The 21,522-nt window shown below is 43.8% G+C and overlaps 1 protein-coding gene and 1 long non-coding RNA gene across 2 annotated transcripts in view; both read right to left on the bottom strand.

Moving 5' to 3' along the window:
• Positions 1-2,676: 2,676 nt before the first annotated feature.
• Positions 2,677-11,962, bottom strand: LOC144500666 (galactoside alpha-(1,2)-fucosyltransferase 2-like). The gene is made up of 2 exons (XM_078223964.1): positions 11,778-11,962; positions 2,677-7,053 (listed from the first exon to the last, which is right to left on the bottom strand). The coding sequence occupies exon 2, from the start codon at positions 6,990-6,992 to the stop codon at positions 5,922-5,924; it is 1,071 nt and encodes a 356-aa protein (XP_078080090.1). The 5' UTR covers positions 6,993-7,053; positions 11,778-11,962; the 3' UTR covers positions 2,677-5,921.
• Positions 11,963-19,643: 7,681 nt separating this feature from the next.
• LOC144500967 (uncharacterized) overlaps positions 19,644-21,522 on the bottom strand; it is a 40,276-nt gene continuing 38,397 nt past the window's right edge. Inside the window, exon 3 of the long non-coding RNA XR_013499020.1 lies at positions 19,644-20,223. This is a non-coding gene — a long non-coding RNA (uncharacterized LOC144500967). The remainder of the gene's footprint in view (positions 20,224-21,522) is intronic.

Below are 21,522 nucleotides of genomic sequence, written 5' to 3'. Positions count from 1 at the left end.
AGCTGCACCCATCCCGGCAAGTGGGGAGTATTCCATCACACTCCTGACCTGCGCCTTGTAGATGGTGGATAGGCTTTGGGGAGTCAGGAGGTGAGTTACTCACCGCAGTATTTCTAGCTTCTGACCTACTTAGAATCTTAGAATCTTAGAAACCCTACAGCACAGAAAGAGGCCATTCGGCCCATCGAGTCTGCACCGACCACAATCCCACCCAGGCCCTATCCCCATATCCTTACATATTTATGCCATACATACTCTTGTAACCACTGTGTTTATGTGGTAAATCCAGTTGAGTTTCGGGTCAATGGTAACCCCAAGGATGTTGACAGTATGGGATTCAGTGATAGTAACACTATTGAATGTGAAGGGGCGGTGGTTAGAGTGCCTCTTATTGGTAATGGTCATTGCCTGGCATTTGTGTGGCGCGATGAGACTGCTGAGTCTCAACTGCATTATTTTGGCAACCCTGAGATTAAAGGCCAGCAATTTATTGTGCCTTTGGTTATGTCCTGAACCTGCGTACAATTTCAGATTTTGGCTCATGGTCCACCTTCTAGAATTTTGGCATGGCGGAGAAACTATCTGACTCAATTTTGCAGAATAAGTCTTGACAAGAACATTGGCATCATATGGGTGTCTTGTTTGCCTGTTCAGAAGAGGGGGTTCACTTTGGGGACAACGGGAATGCAGCAGGGTCAGAAAGGATAACTGATTGATCTAATTTTAACTGTCGACAAACATTTGATTCCCACCAGGTGGTGGGAGTTAAAGTCATGCCCTACATTTTTGTTCCGCAATCGAGTTGCATATATCAACAGAGAGGATTTTTCGATCAACCGGTTCTACATGTTTGTATGCTTTCATCCAAACATGCAAAACTCAACCAATGACCAATCCAAGAAGTCAGACTGATAAATGCCTGGGAACAAAATATTGTTCAGAATTTCTCTATCTGGGGATTAAGTCCTGTGGCAGATTTAGGAACCTGGAATGTTTCTCCCTGCAAAGGATGGTAGGGAAGCGTACCAAATCTTCCAGCCCCGACCTCAATAATTGTGCCACTGAGTGTTAAAGTAAAGTTTATTTATTAGTATCACGAGTAGGCTTACATTAACACTGCAATGAAGATACTGTGAAAATCCCCTAGTTGCCACACTCCGGCGCCTGTTCGGGTACACTGAGGGGGAACTTAGTGTGGCCAATGCACCTAACCAGCACATCTTTCGAACCATGGGAGGAAACCGGAGCACCTGGAGGAAACCCATGCAGACACACGGAGAATGTGCAAACTCCACACACAGAGTGACTCAAGCCAGGAATCAAACCTGGGTCCCTGGCGCTGTGAGGCAGCAGTGCTAACCACTGTGTCACCATGCCACCTGTTTGGCACTGTACTCCATGATGGGCCAGACCCGATGGCGTGTGGTTTGCCATCCAATCCGGGTGCCATATTGAAAAGGCACCTAATATCACTGACCCACGCTCGAATGAAGACGTTGGACCTTCTGAAAATAAATATGGATTTCGGGGATCTTAGAATCCATCTTAGAATCCTTCATAGAATACCTACAGTGCAGAAGGAGTCTATTCAGTCCATCGAGTCTGCACTGACAACAACCTCACCTAGACCCTATCCCAGTTGTCCCACATATTTACCCCACTAATCCCTCTGACCTACGCATCCCGGGACACTAAGGGGTAATTTAGCATGGCCAATCCACCTAACTTGCACATCTTTGGACTGTGGGAGGAAACCGGAGCACCTGGAGGAGACCTATGCTGACACGGGGAGAATGTGCAACTCCACACAGACAGTGACCCAAGCCGGGAATCGAACCCAAGTCCCTGGAGCTGTGAGGCAGCGGTGCTAACCACTGTGCCACCCTGCCGCCTTACAGTACAGGGCTCGACCTCCTGAAACAGAAGACAGATCTCCAGGCATATTCTGAAGATGGAAAATGGACCCCGTCCAGGACACCAAATCTGTAAGGCCCATCTGTAGATGCACCCCTTCACCCACTGCTGTGGAATACCGGGGTTGCCGTTGGCTTCCATCCTGAACCCGGAAGGCAGCTCCTGGCATCTGCACGCCACGTTGTTCCAAATGTGTTTTGCGCGTGTTTTCCCACTGGTGTCACGGGGAATCAGGCGTGGGTATTTGGGTCTTTATTGGCATCCAATTAGGGGAATGCAAATGATTTCACGCTGGCCCCCAGCAGATTTCTCAATTCGCCATGGTGGGCATCAGTGGAAGAGCCTGTAGGGAAACTCATGCCGGTGTAAAACTCCCGCCCAATTCTCCTCAAACCCGCCATTGAACCGGTGGGGCGGGGGGAGGGGGGGGGGGGGTGGTGCTTGGGAGATTTTGGTCCCTAACCTCTAATGTTGAGATGACTTATATTTACCACCCTTATATTGGCTGCTGGTAAGAGAATTGGAGGAGGATAATTATTTTGACATGTGGGAATTGGATTCCCAAGTTGCCATTTTCACCAAAGAACCTTCACAATGTTCCTGTTAAACTCCAGCCTGTCACTATTCGTAATCGCTGTGAAAATACCCTCCTGAATTCAGCGGGGAGTTCTTCTCAAGTCAACCTGGAACTGTGACAGAGTCATGCACCCCGACAGGAATAGTTGTAGACTTAATTAAACATTATTAGTATCCATTAATATTCAATCAGAAATGTATTTATTCATAGCAAATTATTTCCACAGAACATGTGCCAGTAATTTAAAACGTTAGTGATAGTTCATGAATTAAATTGCACGTAGGTCTGAATTTCATATTCCAGCCTGGGTCATTACAACTGGTTCATTCAATAATTTTCATGGAACATTTTGAAATAACACCTCTGCTCATTTATCGAAACAGAAAATAAACAGTTCAGCATTATTAAGCAATCAGCAATTGTGCCGGGCACTATTGAACATTAAGACTGCGGTTAATGGAAGAACAAACTTCATGTGCAGGTGGGGATGTCCAACCATGAGCGATTTTTGCCAACGATAATTAAAACAAAAATGTTGTCATTACCTAGAAACAACTGTGGTTCAATGTCTCAAGTTTTCTCTTCAGTTGTTTGTGTGATCGGAGCTTTACTCGACCTGTGCGGAGGCGGGGAGGAATCACCTGCCCATTATAGAAACAGCCCAAATGTTATTCCTATTTAGTTCCATAGCTGGAACGGGAGAAATTGTTCAGTGAACTATCCGATGAGACCCGGTTTGTAAATTAGTTCCGTCAACCTGACTTTGCTCCATATTCATTTGCTTAACAGAAACCCATCAAACTCTGATTTAAAATGAAAGTAAACCCAGCAACAACTACCGTTTGCATAAGAAAGTTCCAAACCCTTACCACCCTTTACATATAGAGTTTTTCTTAACTTCACCCCTGAAATATCTGGTTCTAACATTAAGGTTATGTCCCCCTGGCCCTAGATTCATCAAGCACAAATAGTTTCTCTCTCAACCCAGTTACCCACGTTATCCTGAAAACTTAATTCAAACCGCCCCTTACTCAATTCTAGGTTATACAATGCCCCCGTTTCTTCAATCTCCCCTTGGGAGTTTTATTTTTAATTTATTTATTAGTTCCACAAATAAGCTTATGTAACACTGCAATGAAGTTACTGTGAAAATCCCCTAGCCACCACACTCTGTACGGGTACACCAAGGGAGAATTTAGCATGGCCAATGCACCTCACCAGCACGCCTTTCAGACTCGTGGGAGGACTGCTGAGCACCCAGAGGAAAGCCACGCAGTCACGGGAAGGATGTGCAAACTCCACACAGATAGCGACCCTAGCTGGGAACCGAACCCGGGTCCCTGGTGCTATGAGGCAGCAGCGCTAACCACTGTGCCATTGTGCCCCCAATTAGTCCAGATAGAAGACTGGTAAATCTACTCTGCACTCCCTCCAAATCCTTAAAAGATGAGGTGTCCAGAACTCAACACAGTGCTCCAAGTATGATCTAACAAGGGCTTAGTGCATCTGTAGCATGACTTTAAACCCATTGTATTCTAGTTTATTTTTAATTTCAGGTCAGTGATGCATTAGCAGTTCTGAAGGCAAGCATTCCATTCAGCTTAATAATCTGCTCTTCCTGTTTCCCGCCCAGATGACAAAGATGAAGTGAATTGTTGCAAGGTTGTGAGATTTGGATACTTCAGGATACAATCAGGCAGGTGGTGGCGCAGTGGTATTATCATTAGTCCAGAAATTCAGAGATCCAGGACAAGATCTGGGGACCCAGGTTTAAATCCCACCATGGCAGACGGTGAACTTTGAATTCCATAAATTTGGAATTAAAAGTTTATTGATGAAACCATTGTCAATTGTAATAAAAGCCCATCTGGTTCACCAATGTCCTTTAGGGAAGGAAATCTGCCATCCTTACCTGGTCTGGCCTACATGTGACTCCAGAGGCACAGCAATGTGGTTGACTCTCAAATGGCCTCCAAGGGCAACTGGGGATGAGCAATAAATGCTGGCCCAGCCAACAATGCCAGTATCCCGTAAACAGATTTTAAAAATCATAAATGTTAATAAACATTATAAAAACTGAAAACGTAACAGGTTCAGTGACATTTTCTGTTTGAATGTCAGATTTCCAGCATCCGCAGTATTTTGTTTCCGTATTAATAGATATTGTGATCACAAATGTTCTTTCTCTATCAAAGGGCATGGAAAACATGCTGTACTATTCTGGATTATCCGATGTCGTACACTCTGCCATTGAGTGTGGAGAATTGGGCGCTTAGCCAAATCTATCATTCATAGCAGCGGGACTGGAGAATCAGAGAATCATAGAATCCCTATAGTGCAGAAGGACGCCATTTGGCCCATCGAGATTACACCGACAACAATCCCACCCAGGCCCTATCCTTGCAACCCCACATATTTACCCTGACACTAAGGGGCAATTTAGCACGGCCAATGCACCTAACCCGCACATCTTCGGACTGTGGGAGGAAACCGGAGCACCTGGAGGAAACCCACGCAGACACGAGGAGAATGTGCAAACTCCACACAGACAGTCACCCAAGGCTGGAATTGAACCTGGGTTTCTGGCACTGTGAGGCAGCAGTGGCAACCACTGTGCCACCCCCAGCTGCGGACACGGTCAGAGAATTCCGGCCATTGTCTTGTTGATAATGATGGTGAGAAAATTACGTTTGGCAGACTCACATTCTTACACATAACAGAAATAGAATAATGACTGTGATTCTCCAATAAATATACGAAGTGCTGCTGCCAGTGGGAACATTAGTCAGTTTCCATTGGCCCAATATAACTGGCAGTGCTAATCGGGTGCTATTCAACAGCATTTAAAAATTATTTGGAAAGAGGAAGGTTTCGTGCTTGGGTTTGAGGGGGGTCTGGCAGTGATTTTGACAAAACTAATACTTTAAAAATCAATATAACTTCCAGCCTCTCTCTCTCACACGTATCTTTACACCCATAGAGCAGGATTTTCCGACTGCTCTCGTCCCAAAAGCGGAAAATTCCACCCGAGGTCAATGGACCATTGCATGATCCCCCCCTCTGCCCCCCAACCTGCTACGATTCCCATGGTGGGTGGGACGGGAAAGATCCCCCCAAACTGTTTTTACACATTTTGGGGAATTGTGGGGAAAGTGGTGGAGGATTCCCTACCTGATTATCAGCCCGTTGAACTGTGTTGAACGCTCTTTCCATGGGCCAACAAGTCCTGACATTAGACTTCTACCCAGAGCTTCTAGTCAAGTGGTAGGGGTGCTACAACAGGGTTTCCTCAATCATAACTTCCAGTGGACATTTTGGACACTTCCATTTCACAAATTAGCATACATTACTCTCCAGAGTACTTTCAAGATTGGAAAATTAATTTAACACAAACTGAGCTTTGAAGACTGTAGGACATGTAGCCAATGAGCTAATTTGAAGTTTGTTTGGGCAGAAGAGGTGAGAGGTCAGCAGGAATTCCAATCCACTGAGGTAAGAAAGCCGCTTCGTACTTAAATAACTTTAGAAATGGTGATTCTGGCAGAGTGAAGTTTGCGAGGTAAATTGTCTCCCCACCTGCCAGGTAACCAGCCCAATAACCAAATGTCCCTACTGTCATTATAGTGTGGTTACAATGAGCAAGGATAGCAATGTCATTAGCCGGACTGGATTGCTTTGGATCATCTGAAAAGAAAACGTCTCCTTTGGAATTGTTGATGTTCTGTTTACTCCAATCCATCCCGTTACTCGTCACTGCAAAGACAACATTTTTGTATTTATTTCGGAAGTAAGCCATTGCAGTGTCTAAATATTTCTTATCAGCTATGACTCCTTTCCACACATCTGGCATGACATGTATGTAATCTCCCCTTCGAACATGCACACCGACATATGTAACATTCTTTCGCTCCCCTCCAATGCGTCTAAGGAATGCATTGGCCTGGTCTTTGATGAAGTCATGAAAGGTGAACTCACGGAGAATTTCTTCTCGGATGTGATGATAAAAGGTCCAGGAACACGGATATCCTGAGAGCATAACATAATCTCCTGGGATACTGCGGTACTGATCCTCCATCCAGTCATGGAGACCATAACCCTGCCAATGAATCCTATTTCTCACACTGTCACGGAGGGTTGGTAGGGTAATTTTGAAGATTGGAGACAGGTAATTGGCCATGGCAGGCAAGATGGACGCTTGGCGCCCATTCAATTTTGCTAATGCGTACAATGTTGCATACTCCCCCATCTGGTTGCCAAGTCGTCCAATCGAGTTCATTGACCAAATTCCCTTTGCAGGAGGCTTCACACTTTCAGAGTCTTTCTCTGTTTCACATTGCAGTGTCATGGTTACGTTTTGAATAAACTGAAGGTATTTGCTGGCCACACCATATCTTAACTGAGCTCTGAAGATTATGGCAACGAATATTATTGAACAGAAAAAGAGGGACAACACCAGCAATCTCTTGCTTCGCCAAGCACAAACTTTGCTTAAATGGACCATCTCTGCAGCTTCTTCACGTTGTGGTTCTACGATTCTGATTTCCTCAATTCAGGCAGAGTTTCTGAAAGTATCAATATAACATCATGGGACAGGTGAGGATTGAAAATTTAACATCATGACTGGCATCACATTTAGAACTATTTTTATTTATTAGTGTCACAAGTAGGCATACATAAACACTGCAATGAAGTTACTGTGAAAATCCCCTCGTCACCACACTCCGGCGCCTCATCGGGTACACTGAGGGAGAATTTAGCATGGCCAATACACCTTTTGGTCTGTGGCAGGAAACCAGAGAACAGGGAGAAAGTGCAAACGCCGCACAGACAGGTACCCAAGCTGGGAATCGAACCCAGGTCCCTGGCGCTGTGAGGCAGCAGTGCTAATCACTGTGCCACCATGCTACTTTGTTGATATGTTTAGCATGCGACATGGACTGAATCGCACAGCCTTGCACAGTTCCAGATTTGGTGAGTTGGTAACAGAGACATTCTACAGTAGAGGAGGGGAACTTTATCCCATTCTCCATGAGGAGGGGAGAGCAGGGTGAAAGGGCATGTGAGCTCGCCAGAATGGCAGGTTTCTCGATGGAGCACACATGTGATTTTGATACTGCCATGGCAAGAGCTACCAGCCTGTTGACATGCAGCTGCTGATCGACAAATCCAAGAACTGCATGTGGGTGAATGCCCGCCATCCTGGCACGACCCACAAAGCTTTTGGCTTGCTACAGTCTGCAATACCCACCAATATAAACAGAGCAGCACGGTGGCACAGTAGTTAGCACTGCAGCCTCACAGCACCAGGGACCCGAGTTCGATTCCGCCCTCGGGTCACTGTCTGTATGGAGTTTGTACATTCCCCCCGTGGGTTTCCTCCAGATGCTCCAGTTTCCTCTCACAGTCCAAAGGTGTACAGGTTAGGTTGATTGGCCATGCTAAATTGTCCCTTAGTGTCCCAAGGTGTGTAGGTTAGGGGAATTAGCAGGGTAATTATGTGGGGTTACAGGGAGAGGGCCTGAGTGGGATTGCTGTTGGTGCAGGCTTGACAGGCCAAATGGCCTCTTTCTGCACTGTAGGAATTCTATTATTCTATGAAAAAGCAATAATTGCACAAAGATGGGTGCAGGCCAGAAGATTGGATAGAATATAAAAAACACCAAAGAATGACTAAAATATTAATGAGATAAATATTAGAGTCTGAGAGAAAGAAGGCTGGAAATATAGTGACAGGTGGTAAAAGTTTCTATGGCTGTTCCAAAAAGAAAAGAGTTAACAAAATGAGCATTGGTCTTGGATTGGAAACAGAGGGTGGCCACAAATGGGTATATCGTGGTGGGATCTAATGATTGGTGTGCCACAGAGATCAGTGCTGGGGCCTTAGTATTATATAATTTATATAAATTACTTATAGGAAGGGACTGATGGTATTGTTACTCAATTTGCTGATGACACAACAAAAGGTAGGAAAGTAAGTTTTGAAGCGGATATAATGAGACTACAGAGGGATATAGAAAAGTTAAGTGTGTGGGCAAAGATTCAGCAAATAGAGTATAATGTGAACAAATGTGAAGTTTTTCCACTTTGGTCGGAATAATGAAAAATAAGCTTATTATCAAATGATGAGAGATTGCCGAGCTTCAAGATGCAGAGGGACCTGGATGTCCTAGTGCATGAATTGCAAATGATCAGTATGCAGATAAAACAAGTAATTAGGAAAGCTAATGGAGCATTTCATTTATTGCAAGGGGAATTGAATACAAAAGTACGGCGCGGTATGTTTCAAAGATATAGGGTATTGGTATGGATGGCTTGTTTTATGAGGGAAGGTTGGATAGCCTCGGCTTGTATCTGCTGGAGTTTGGCAGAGTTGAGAGGGGGCTTGAATGAAACATAAACATTCCTATCATAGTTTGATAGGGTGGTTGTGGAAAGGATCTCTCCTCTTGGTGGAGAATCTAGTGCAGGACGTGACTGTTTAAAAATAAGGGGTGTATTCTCCGACCTTGCCCTTGGCTTGGATTCTCAGGTCCCGCTGCAGTGAATGGAGATTTGGCTGAGTACCGGGGTGTGAACAGCTGGAGAATAAGCTGTAAGGAGTCGCCCATTTAATACAGGGATGAGGAGACTTTTTGTTCTCTCAAAGGGTCATGAGTCATTGGAATACTCATTGAATATTTTTAAGGCAGAGATAGATAGATTCTTGATCAGCAAGGGGGTGAACATTTATCAGGGGTAGGCAGAAATGAGGAGCGGAAGTTGCAAGCAGGTCAGGCATGCTCTAATGAAATGGCAGAGCCATTAGAGGGGCTGAGTGGCAGATTCCTGCTCCTAATTCTTGTGCTCATCTATCATATATTTGTATATACACACCCTGCTGGTCAGAACAATAAGGAGGATATTGTGAGGCTTGGCTTTAGCTGAAAGGAACTCCCTCATTTTCAACATGGATCAACCAATCCAAAATAGTACATCCATATCAGACTCTCCATGGCAGGAAATAGGAGCAGGAGGAGGCCATTTGGCCCTTTAAGCCTACTTCACCGTTCATTTTGACCATGGCTGACCATCCAACTCAACAGCCTGATCCCACTTTCCCCCCATTATCCTTTGATCCCCTTCAACTCAAGCGCTATATCTAACTGTTTCTTGAAAACCTTGAATGTTTTGGCCTCGATTAATTTATTAGGTAGTGAATTCCATGGGCTGACCACTCTCTGGGTGAAGAAATTTCTCCTCATCTCTGTCCTGAACATTCCACCCTGTATCCTCAGACTATGACCCCTGGTTTTGGACACCCCCACCATCGGGAACATCCTCCTTGCATTTACTCTGAGGAATCCTGCTTGAATTTTAATGGATTTGCATGAGATCCCCCCCTCCCCACCCGTCATTCTTCTAAACTCCAGCAATTGTGATGTCACTTCCGAATGTTATAGGTAAGGGAAAGATTGAGGATGAATCTGTCTGTATAGGCTGCGGAACATCAACTGCATGTGTCTAGCCTTCTTTATTCATTCAAGGGATGTAGGTGTTGTTGGTTGGCACAGTATTTATCACCCATCCCTAATTTCCTTGATAAGATGTTGGTGAGCCGTCTATCTGCATACATTATAAATGCCTCTGCGATTCAGCAGTCATGTTGCAATGTCTCCGGTTTCCATTCAGGTTACTCCATTTCTGTAAAAGGTCGGACAGCACCCCATCCCTCTCACTGCACCAAATTCCCTCACTTAACACATTCCTGGATTTAAGCTGCTTTCCATCTCCAGCTTAAAGCGTTGGTGTGACTTCTTTGCTATTGAGCAATACCATCGCACTAAAACCACCACTTAAATCATAATGAACCTTCATTATTAAAAAGAACTTCAGGAGTAAAATTATTGTCAGGCGGCACAGTGGTTAGCACTGCTGCCTCACAGCATCAGGGACCCGGGTCAATTCCGACCTCAGGTCACTGCCTGTGTGGAGTTTGCACTGTCTCCCCGTGTCTGCGTGGGTTTCCTCCAGGAGTTCCAGTTTCCTCCCACAGTCCAAAGATGTGCGGGTTAGGTTGATTGGTCATGCTAAACTGACCCTAATGTCAGGGGGATTAACAGAGTAAATGTGCAGTGTTACGGGAATAGGGCCGGGGTGGGATTGTGGGCGGTATAGACTTGATGGGCCGAATGACCTCATTCTGTACTGTAGGGATTCTATAATTCTATGATTATTGGCAACTTTGAGCTTTGTATGTGGGCAGTTATAAAATGATTCAGTCTGTGTCGGGTAGCAAACCAATGTGGTTGGAAAATGGTTCTGGCAGTGTTAATTTGTCAGTGTAAGATCTGATAAATTGGTCTAAACAGACAAACCCATTCTTTGAACAATTGTTGTGCCTGAATGGTAATAGTGAAGAATGGGAAGCTCAACAAAGTAAAGATTTAAAAATAGAATAAAAGGAAATAAGAGTCTGAGTGTGAGTAATATGTACTTACGAAGGAGAGATACGTTGAACTTAATTGGTGTAATGCAAACAAATTCCAGCATAAGGAGTTGCTATTGGGGTGGCACAGTGGCACAGTGGTTAACATTGCAGCCTCATAGCGCCAGACACCAAGGTTAGATTCTGGCCTTGGGTGACTGTGTGCATGGAGTTTGCATGTTCTCCCCGGCAGAGGAGTGAGGTGCGGTGCGGGGACCTGGGTAAGATGCTCTTTCAGAGAATTGGTGCAAACCTGATGGGCCGAATGACCTCCTTCTGCACTGTAAGGATCCTATGGTTCTGTAGGAAGAGAGGAGGACAATATATTTGGAAACCGTGTAATATAGATCAATCAAAATTAAGGCACTAATGTCAACTTTGGCAATTACGGTGGCACAGTGGTTAGCACTGCTATCTCACAGCGCCAGGGACCCCGGTTTGATTCCTGGCTTGGGTCACTGTCTGTGCGAAGTCTGCACGTTCCCCCCATATCTGTGTGGGTTTCCTCCGGGTGCTCCGGTTTCCTCCCACAGTCTGAAAGACGTGCTGGTTAGGTGCATTGGCCATACTAAATTCTCCCTCAGTGTACCCGAACAGGTGCTGGGGTGTGGCGACTAGGGGATTTTGACAGTAACTTCATTGCAGTGTCAATGTAAGCCAACTTGTGCCATTAAGAAATAAACTTTAACTTTAATGCAGTAAATGTTTTTTTAGCACATTAATTTTCTCAAAGCCTGCGAATTGCAAAAGTTATGTTTTCCCTCTTTCCCCACATTCAAAACTTAATGTTATTCCTTCACTTCTATTTGTAGCATTGCTCACCTCAATTATTTTATTCTCTTCGCACCTTCATTCCTTAAATTTCCTTTCCAGGTTTTCTCTGTCGTTGCCGATGTTCCTTATTGTCTCCGAGTGCGAGTTTTCTCTTCCCTCTTTCACCCACTGCTGCTTTTCGCCAGCCAGATGTACAAAACTGGTTTTACCTCCCCTGGCAGCAGCTTTAGTCTGGCTCTAATTCAAGGAAATGCTTTAATTTGAAGCAACAGAGACACCAGCAAGCAGGTAGGCAGCCAATGAGCATGGAGTATTGTTTTTGCAAGGTAAAAGCAGGAAGTTGAAAGGACTTAAAGGCAATTTCAAGCTAACTTTTCAGGTTGGCAAGATCAATATTCTCAGATAGAAGCTAAACTAAACAGACCATAAGTGCTTCTAAAAATTTTAATCGTGGAAAATTTAATATTTCACAAATATGAATGAGCTTTTCATCACCAGCAAGTGTGTTTCACAATAATGTTTCACAATAATTGGGAAGTTATTACATCTTTCAAAAACGCGGTTACACCTGATTCAACTAGGATTTGAATAAGGTTTCTTATTCAAATTATTTTGGGGCGGCACAGTGGTTAGCACTCTGCCTCACAGCACCAGGGACCAGGTTCAATTCCAGCCTCGGGTCACTGTCTGTGTACAGTTTGTACATTCTCACCATGTCTGCCCGGGTTTCCTCCGGGTGCTCCGGTTTCCTCACACACTCCAAAGATGTGTGGGTTAATTTGATTGGCCATGCTACATTGCCCCTCAGTGTCAGAGGGATTAGCAAGGTAAATACGTGGGGTTACGGGAATAGGGCATGGGTGGGATTGTGGTTGGTGCAGACTTGATGGGCCGAATGGCCTCCTTCTGCACTATGGGGAATTCAATGATTCTATGATTCCACAGCGAGCCCAAAAGTGTTCAAATGGAAGTCCCTGTCAGTCCATGATCACAGGGATATTGCAGTCTGAGGGAACCTTTACTACACAAACTTAGAAGGAGCCTGATCTCTCAAATCGAAATTCTAAATTTGCTGGAATAATGATTGTAATTGTTGGTAGTTCTGCTGTCATTGATATGAGGAAGGGATTTGATAAAAAAAACATTTTCACTCAGAGGGTGGTGAGAATCTGGCATGCACTGCCTGGGGAAGGTAGTGGAGGCCGGAAACCTTACAACCTTTAAAAAATATTTGGATGAGCACTTGAAATATCATAATATCCAAGGATATGGGGCAAGTGCAGGAAAATGGGATTAGCGTGCCTGTAGTGGTAGATATTGTCGGTGCAGATGTGGTGGGCCAAAGGACCTTTTCTGCACTGTATGATGCTATGGGTGGGATTTTTCGATCGCGCTCGCCCCAAAACTGGAAAATCCTACCTGAGTCAATGGACCTTTGCATGGTCCGTCCCCCGCCTGCTACAATTCCTGTGGTGGGTGGGATGGGAAAAGTCCCCCTTATGACCCCATGGTTGGAATTTTACTGCCCTGCCCAGAATCGTAGCGGGCGAGGGGTGGACAATAGAAAGGTCCGTTGACCTCAGGCAGGGTTTTACGGTTTCGTGACAAGCGAGGCTATAAAGTGCCGCCCTATAACTCTACGACAACAAAATCCAGGCCATTTTCTTTGCCAGGAAACAAGCACAATTTCCTGCTCCAGCAAAGGGAGGAACACTTGAGGACTGCATTGGAAATGACAGCTGAAGGATGTTAAAGATTTTTCCTGCCACTGAAAACAGGCTGGATCTTTCTTAAATCAAGTCAAAATACTGAGTCCGGTAGTCTCAGCCAGGATTTGGGAAATGCAATCCAATGACTGGCCTTACGCTGGCGTTTGTGAAGGGAAAATGGTCAGGGCTCCCTATCAGTAATGTTGAAGTGTATGAACATCAGGTGAGCACAGGATGTGATTCAGCTGTAATACCTCCCATCGTAAACCTCCCACACTCCAATTACCAGTGACAGGGATACAGGAAGACATCCAGCTGTCAGTTTCCCATTTCTTTCAACTTCTACCAACTAATAATGACAGAGCAAGTGACTTAAACACACAATTTTTGGCAATAATTTGTTTTTGTGAAATTAGAAATAAACAAATTTTTCACAAAGTAAGAATAATCAACAGTGAAACTCTGTCGACTTCATTAATAAACCAATTAAATCTTCTTCAACTCCAGTACATAACACATGAATAGATCTGAAGGATTGAGTTACTGCAGTAATATGGCAGTTTAAACAGTGATCATTCAATAGATACTGCAAACAAATGAAACACAACTGATTCGGTTAATCACAAGAGTAGCCTCACCGTTGAGGTGGATTTTCCATTCACTTTGAAGACATATACAATTGCTTAGCAAGCATAGCAAGGGATATTACTTACCATTAATTTGTCTTTAATATTTTCATGGGATGTGGGCATTGCTGACTAGGCCAGCATTTATTGACTATCCCTAACTACCCTTGAAAAGGTGGTGATGAGCTGCATTCTTGAACTAATGCAGTCGGCATGCTTGGAGTTGGGACGTCTTGTTGAAGTTGTACAAGACGTTGGTAAGGCCACACTTGGAATACTCTGTGCAGTTCTGGTCACCCTATTATAAAAAGGATATTATTAAACTAGAAAGAGTGCAGAAAAGATTTACTAGGATGCTACCGGGATTTTATTGTTTGGGTTATAAGGAGAGGCTGGATAGACTGGGACTTTTTTTTCTGGAGCTTAGGAGGCTGAGGAGTGACCTTATAGAGGTCTATAAAATAATGAGAGGCACAGATCAGTTAGATAGTCAATATCTTTTCCCAAAAGTAGGAGAGTCTAAAACTAGAGGGCATAGGTTTAAGGTGAGAGGGGAGAGATACAAAAGTGTCCAGAGGGGCAATTTTTTCACACAGAGGGTGGTGAGTGCCTGGAACAAGCTGCCAGAGGTAGTAGTAGAGGCGAGTACAATTTTGCCTTTTAAAAAGCATTTAGATAGTTACATGGATAAGATGGGTATAGATGGATATGGTCCAAATGCGGGCAATTGCGATTAGCTTAGGGGTTTAAAAAAAAAGAGCAGTATGGACAAGTTGGGCCGAAGAGCCTGTTTCCATGCTGTAAACCTCTATGACTCTAATGCAGTCAATGTGGTGTACATACACCCACAGTATCATTAGGTAGGGTGTTCCCATATTTTTAAACAATGAAATTGAAGGAATGACTATACATTTCAAAATCAGGATGGTGAGTGGTTTGGAGAGGAATTTCTAGGCAGTGGTGCTCGGAAGTATCTGCTGCCTTTGTCCTTCCAGATGGTTGTGGTCGTGGACTTGGAAGGTACCGTCTAAGGAACCTTGGTAAGTTGCTGTACTTTGTAGATGGTACACACTGCTGCCACTCTGTGTTGGTTTGTGGATGTGGTGTTAACCAAGCAAGTTGCATTGGTATCAAGCTTCTTGAGTGTTGTTGGAGCTGCACTCATTCAGGCAAATGGAGAGTATTCCATCACACTCCTGACTTGTGCCTTGTAGATGATACACAGGCTTTGGGGAGTCAGGATGTGAGTTATTTGCCATTGAATCCCCAGCTTCTGACCCACTTTTGTAACCACAGTATTTATATGGCTGGTCAATGGTAAACCCCAAGAGGTTGAAAGGGTAGAATGCTGTATATTCACACATAATCTGACTCATCATTCGTACAATGAAAAAGTTTGACCAATTTGCTTTATTTAGAGAAAGCTGCAATCAAAATACTGTTCACAATTTGTTTGAGACATGAGCCATGAACACAAAAAAGAACTTAACTAAACATTAGGGTACCATCAGATCAAAAATCCCCAAGGTTTGTTATGAAGTCAAACATGTCAAACCCAAACATCTTCATTAACTTCTCATTCTGTAGACACAAAATAAAATTCAAAGGGAGACGGCTTGTGGAACAGGCAAAACAACAGCAAAACACTGAAACACCAACCATGCTGTGAATAGAATAGGAAATAGATGATTTTTAAAAAAATATGATAATAAACTGAAAAGGAAATCATAGATCATAGAAACTCTACAGCACAGAAAGAGACCATTCGGCCCATCAAGTCTGCACTGACCACAATCCCACCCAGGCCCTACCCCCATATATTTACCTGGTAGTCCCTCTAACCTATGCATCTCAGGACACTAAGGGCAATTTTAGCATGGCCAATCAACCTAACCCACACATCTTTGGACCGTGGGAGGAAACTGGAGCACCCGGAGGAAACCCACACAGACACAAGGAGAATGTGCAAACTCCACACAGACAGTGACCCAAGCCAGGAATTGAACCCAGGTCCCTGGAGCTGTGAAGCAGTAGTGCTAACCACTGTGCTACCGTGCCGCCCAAATGATCGCTCCTTTTTATTAACTCCTGAACTACAGGGGAGAGAGCTACAATGCACGGTACGTTTGCAAATGTCTTTTTATCTTCTGCTACCACTTTGTATCAACATCACAGATTAAAATTCATACTCTGTACACATTTCTGAACAGAGAGGCCCTTCAGCCAACCTTGCCTGTGCTAGCCAACAAGCACCTATCTATTCTGATCCCATTTTCCAGCACTTGGTCGTACCCTTGTACGCTATGGCATTTCAAGTGCTCATCTAAATGCTTCTTAAATGTTGTGAGGGTTCCTGTCTCTGACGCCCTTTCAGGCAGTCAGTGAGTTCCAGATTCCCATCCACCCTCTGGGTGAAAATGTTTTTCCTCAAATAGTGACTAGAGGATTTTCACAGTAACTTCATTGCAGTGTTAATGTAAGCCTACTTGTGACACTAATAAATAAACTTCAAACTATTCTGGGGAGGCGATGGCCGAGTGGTATTATCACTAGAATATTAATCCAGGAACTCAGCTAATGTTCTAGGTTCGAATCCTGCCACGGCAGATGGTGAAATTTGAATTTTTTTAAAAATCTGGAATTAAGAATCTACTGATGACCATGAAACTATTGTCGGGAAAACCCATCTGGTTCACTAATGTCCTTTAGGGAAGGAAATCTGTCATCCTTACTTGGTCTGGCCTACATGTGACTCCAGAGCCAAGCAATGTGGTTGACTCTTAACTGCCCTCTGAAATGGCCCTAGCAAGCCACTCAGTTCAAGGGCAATTAGGGAAGGGCAATAAATGCTGGCCAGCCAGCGAGGTCCATATCCCACAAATGAATAAAAAGTGGGACTCATGCCTGAGTCCTAATTTTGACGTCTAATTGCACAATGTTACGCACTTCCAGGTCAATCCCCAAGCAAAGTAAAGTTCTGACCAATGAACCTCTGACAATATGAAGCATAAGAACATGAACTGTGGAAAGAATAATTGGCAGACATATTATTAAAACCCAGATGATAATTACTATAAGAATGTTTACTAAATTTTCTCCATCTGCAGGCATGCGTTCCATTCGTTGGTGTCAACTAGAAACCATCACAAGGCACAAATAATAGACCTGCTTGTTTTCCTGCCAGTTTTCACATTAAAGAAGAGATATGTCTAGTAATGGAAAAGTAGACCTTAAAGGATAAAATTCTAGACACTGGAAAGACGTGTTTGTCTCTCAGTTGGAATGAATCAATTTCTGAAAGGATTTTGCCCGAAGCCCAACCAATTTCAATTTTAACCGCGCAATTATTTCAATAATTCTTCACGTGTCCTTCAGTTGCTTTCCAAGGTGACATGAAACCAGGAAATCGGAAATCCATTGTCCTGCTCAGTTCCAGAAAAGCGAACAATGGCTATGAGCAACATTGTAAATATTTCATGCATCAGTGGCTGAGTAAACCATTCAGCTAAAGTAAGATGCTGAGAGATACCAATATGTATTTTACACTTTAAAACAAAGATAAAAAGAAACATATGACAAAGATCCCTCTGCTACATCCACATTTTCCCACACTGATGCCATAGCTCTTTTAACAAAGCATATTCATTTTTCATCCCATCCAGAACATGAGATCAATGATATCACAAATCTAATTAAGCGTTGGCAAAGCTTCTGAAACTAAATTGACAAAAGAAGATACATAATCGGCAACGACATTTGACTCAAATTAATTGCTTATTTCAGGCAAGATATGAAAGTTGTGCTAAGGAGCAGCATGGTGGCACAGTGGTTAGCACTGCTACCTCATAGCACCAGGGACCAGGGTGCAATTCCGAACTCAGGTGACCAACTGTGTGGAGTTTGCGCATTCCCTCATATTTGCGTGAGTTTCCTCCGGGTGCTCCAGTTTCGTCCCACACTCCAAAGGTGCCTCGGTTTGCATGCAGTAATTTTATGATCAGATGAGATGGCATAGCTTTCTCAAATTTATGTTGAAATTGGATTTCTCCCATCATTAAGCACACAAGGACCAGAATTTTCCGATGTTGTACTCCCTCCGCACTTGTTACTTCCCCAAAGAAGTCCAATAACTTGGCTAAACATTATTTCCCTTTCACAAAACCATGTTGACTCTGCCTGATTACATTGAGTTTTACCAAATGTCTCGGGGTTCTAACATTTTACTCATGAATGATGTAGGGGGCGATTCTCCCGGCTTGGAGACATAAGCAGAGGCCGTGTAGTGGCTTCTTACTGGGCGCCACTGCCTCTGCGCATCTCCGGCTGCTGGATTTCAGGCGTCATCAGCTCTGCGCCAGAAATTGGCTGAAGTCTCCGGTCCCATTAGCCAGTCTTGCCAGCGAGAACGGAGAATTTAGCGTTCAGCCAAATCTCCATTCACAGCAGTGGGACTGGAGAATCCCAGCTGTGGGCAAGGTTAGCCAATTCTGGTCAAGACGTGTCCCCAGATTTTATTGTGAACAAATTCTATGTTGCACTAAAGAGCAGCACAGTGGCATGGTGGTTAGCACTGCTACCTCATAGCGCCAGGGACCCAGGTTCAATTCCGGCTGTACAACTGCAGCACTTTGGGTGTTCTGAGATAAAGGCCAGCAATTTATTAAACCTGTGAATTAGTTCAAAATTTGGCTCATGATCCATCACCTTGACAGAAAAACTGTTATTGTTCCCAAGCCACTAAAGTTTGCAGACAGGGGGTGGGATTCTGCGGCCACGCTTGCCCCAAAACTGGAGAATCCCGCCCAAAGTCAATGGGCCTTTGTCTGGTCCGCCCCCCACCCGCTATGATTCCCATGGAGGGCGGGATGGGAGAAATCCCCCCAGGGTCTTGGCAAGGACATTGGCATCAAGCAGATGTCTAATTGGCCTGTTCAAAGGAGCAGGCTAACATTGGGGACAGTGGGAATGCAATAGGATCTGAGAGGGTAACTCAGAGAGGGTAACTAACTGGCCCCATTTCACTGCTCACCAAAAACTTGATCTAAGGTGGTGTACATTAATCAAGCCAAAGGTTTCTGGTCAACAGATGCATCGAATGTATAAACGGAAATTATTTTCTGTTAAACTGGCTCTGCATGTTTTTATCGTGACCCACCTAATGGCCAACCCAAGAAGCAGACTGATACATGCTTGAGAACAAAATATTCTCTCATGTTGAGAGCTCTTACAGTACACAATATTTGTTGCCTCAATACTGGCTGCTGGTAAGAGAATTTGAGAAGGATAATTATTTCGACCTGTGGGGAATGTAACGTGGATTCCCAAGTTTTCCTTTTCACCAAAGAACACGCAAAACATTCCTGTTAAACTGCAGCCTATAACTATTCATAACCGCTGTGACAAAACCCTCCTGAATTCATCGAGGAGTTCTTTCTTCTCAAGTTAATCCAGAATTGTGACAGTGCCATACACTGGACCAACAGGAATATTTGTAGACTTAAATAAACTTTATTAACATCCATTAATATTCATTTGGAGATTTATTTATTTATAGGAAATTATTATCACAGAACATGTGCCAGTAGTTTAAAACATTACCAATAATTCATGAATTAAGTTACACGTAAATCTGAATTTCACACTCCAGCCTGGGTCATTACAACCGGTTCATTCAATAATTTTCATGGAACATCACTTAAATAACACCTCTGCTCATTTATAGAAACTGGAAGTAAACAGTTTAACATTATTAAGCAATCAGCAATTGAACATAAAGGCTGTACAAACCCAATGTGCAGGTTGGTGTCGAAATGTGAATGACTTTTTGCCAGCACTAATTCAAATAAAAATGTTACCATTATCTAACAACAACTATGGATCGATGTCTCATGTTTTCTCTTCAGTTGTTTGTGAGGTAGGAGCTTTACATGTACGAGTGTCATTACCTGGGGCAAAAATGAATATTGTTTCTTGTCATTTATTGTACATGAATTCTTGCCACACTTGTAAAAGCTATTTGACAAGTCAATTTGAAAATGACCATTCAGATCGAATTGACAGAAACGTCCTGGCCTCGCCATATCTTCAATAGGCCTCGTTTGTTCTACTCCTTCCTTGTAACGTCTGATTACAGAAGCATCCGAGTTTCTCTTCTCAATGCTAAGACAAATATATCAGTAATGTATACATGATATTGTTAAATCACAGCAGTGTTCTTGATCAACATTCACCTTTGAAACTATTATTCCATTTTCTATACCTGATATACCGATTTTTTGGAGGAAAAAATAATCATCTGCCCATTAAAAGAACAGCCCAAACTTTAATTCTATTTAGTTCCATAATAAGAACAGGAGAGAACGTTTAGTCCCTTCAGCTTGCTCCACCATCCATTGAGACCTGATTGGTGAACTAATTCATACACTTGCCAATGCCTTGGCAAAGCAGCGGCATAATTAAGGACCCCACGCACACCAGACATTCTCTCTTCCACCTTCTTCCTTCGGGAAAAAGATACAAAAGTCTGAGGTCACGTATCAACCGACTCAAGAACAGCTTCTTCCCTGCTGCTGTCAGACTTTTGAATGGACCTACCTTGCATTCAGTTGATCTTTCTCTACATCCTAGCTATGACTGTAACACTACATTCTGCACTCTCTTGTTTCCTTCTCTATGAACAGTATGTTTTGTCTGTAGAGCGCGCAAGAAATAATATTTTTCACTTTATGTTAATACATGTGACAATAATAAATCAAATCAAATCAAATTGCCCCAATTTTGGGGCGGCTGAGGCGCTAAAATTCCGGCCCATAAACCTGACTTTATCCCATATTCCTTTGCTTAATAGAAATCCATCAAATTCTGATTCGAAACAAAAGTAAATACAGCAACAACTACCATTTGCATAAGAGATGTCGAAAACCGTACCACCCTTTACACGGAGAGGTTTTACCTGACTTCACTCCTGAAACACCTCAGCTGGAATTCTCTGGCACTTCACGCCAGCAGGATCTAGAAGTTTCTGCCACTGGCCAATGGCCGGCCACCATTTTGCGAAAGATTGAGTGGAAAATCCTGTCCTTGATTCTAATATGGTGGACGGCACGGTGGCACAGTGGTTAGTACTGCTGCCTCACAGAGCCGGGGACTCGGGTTCAATTCCGGCCTTGGGTCACTGTCTGTGCAGAATCTGCACATTCTCCCTGCGTCAGCGTGGATTTCCTTCGGGTGCTCCGGTTTCCTCCCACAGTCCAAAGATGTGCAGGTTATGTGGATTGGCCAGGGTAAATTGCCCCTTAGTGTCAGGGGGATTAGCAGGGTAAATGCATGGAGTTATGGGGATGGGGCCTGGGTGGGATTGTGGTCAGTGCAGACTCGATGGGCTGAATAGCCTCCTTCTACACTGTAGGATTCTATGATGTTCTGATAACATTTACCTTAAGTCACCAGGCCCTGGGT

This window comes from Mustelus asterias, chromosome 11 (assembly GCF_964213995.1).
Source record: "Mustelus asterias chromosome 11, sMusAst1.hap1.1, whole genome shotgun sequence".
NCBI classification, from domain to species: Eukaryota; Metazoa; Chordata; class Chondrichthyes; order Carcharhiniformes; family Triakidae; genus Mustelus; species Mustelus asterias.
This window is presented reverse-complemented; position numbering and strand designations above follow the sequence as displayed.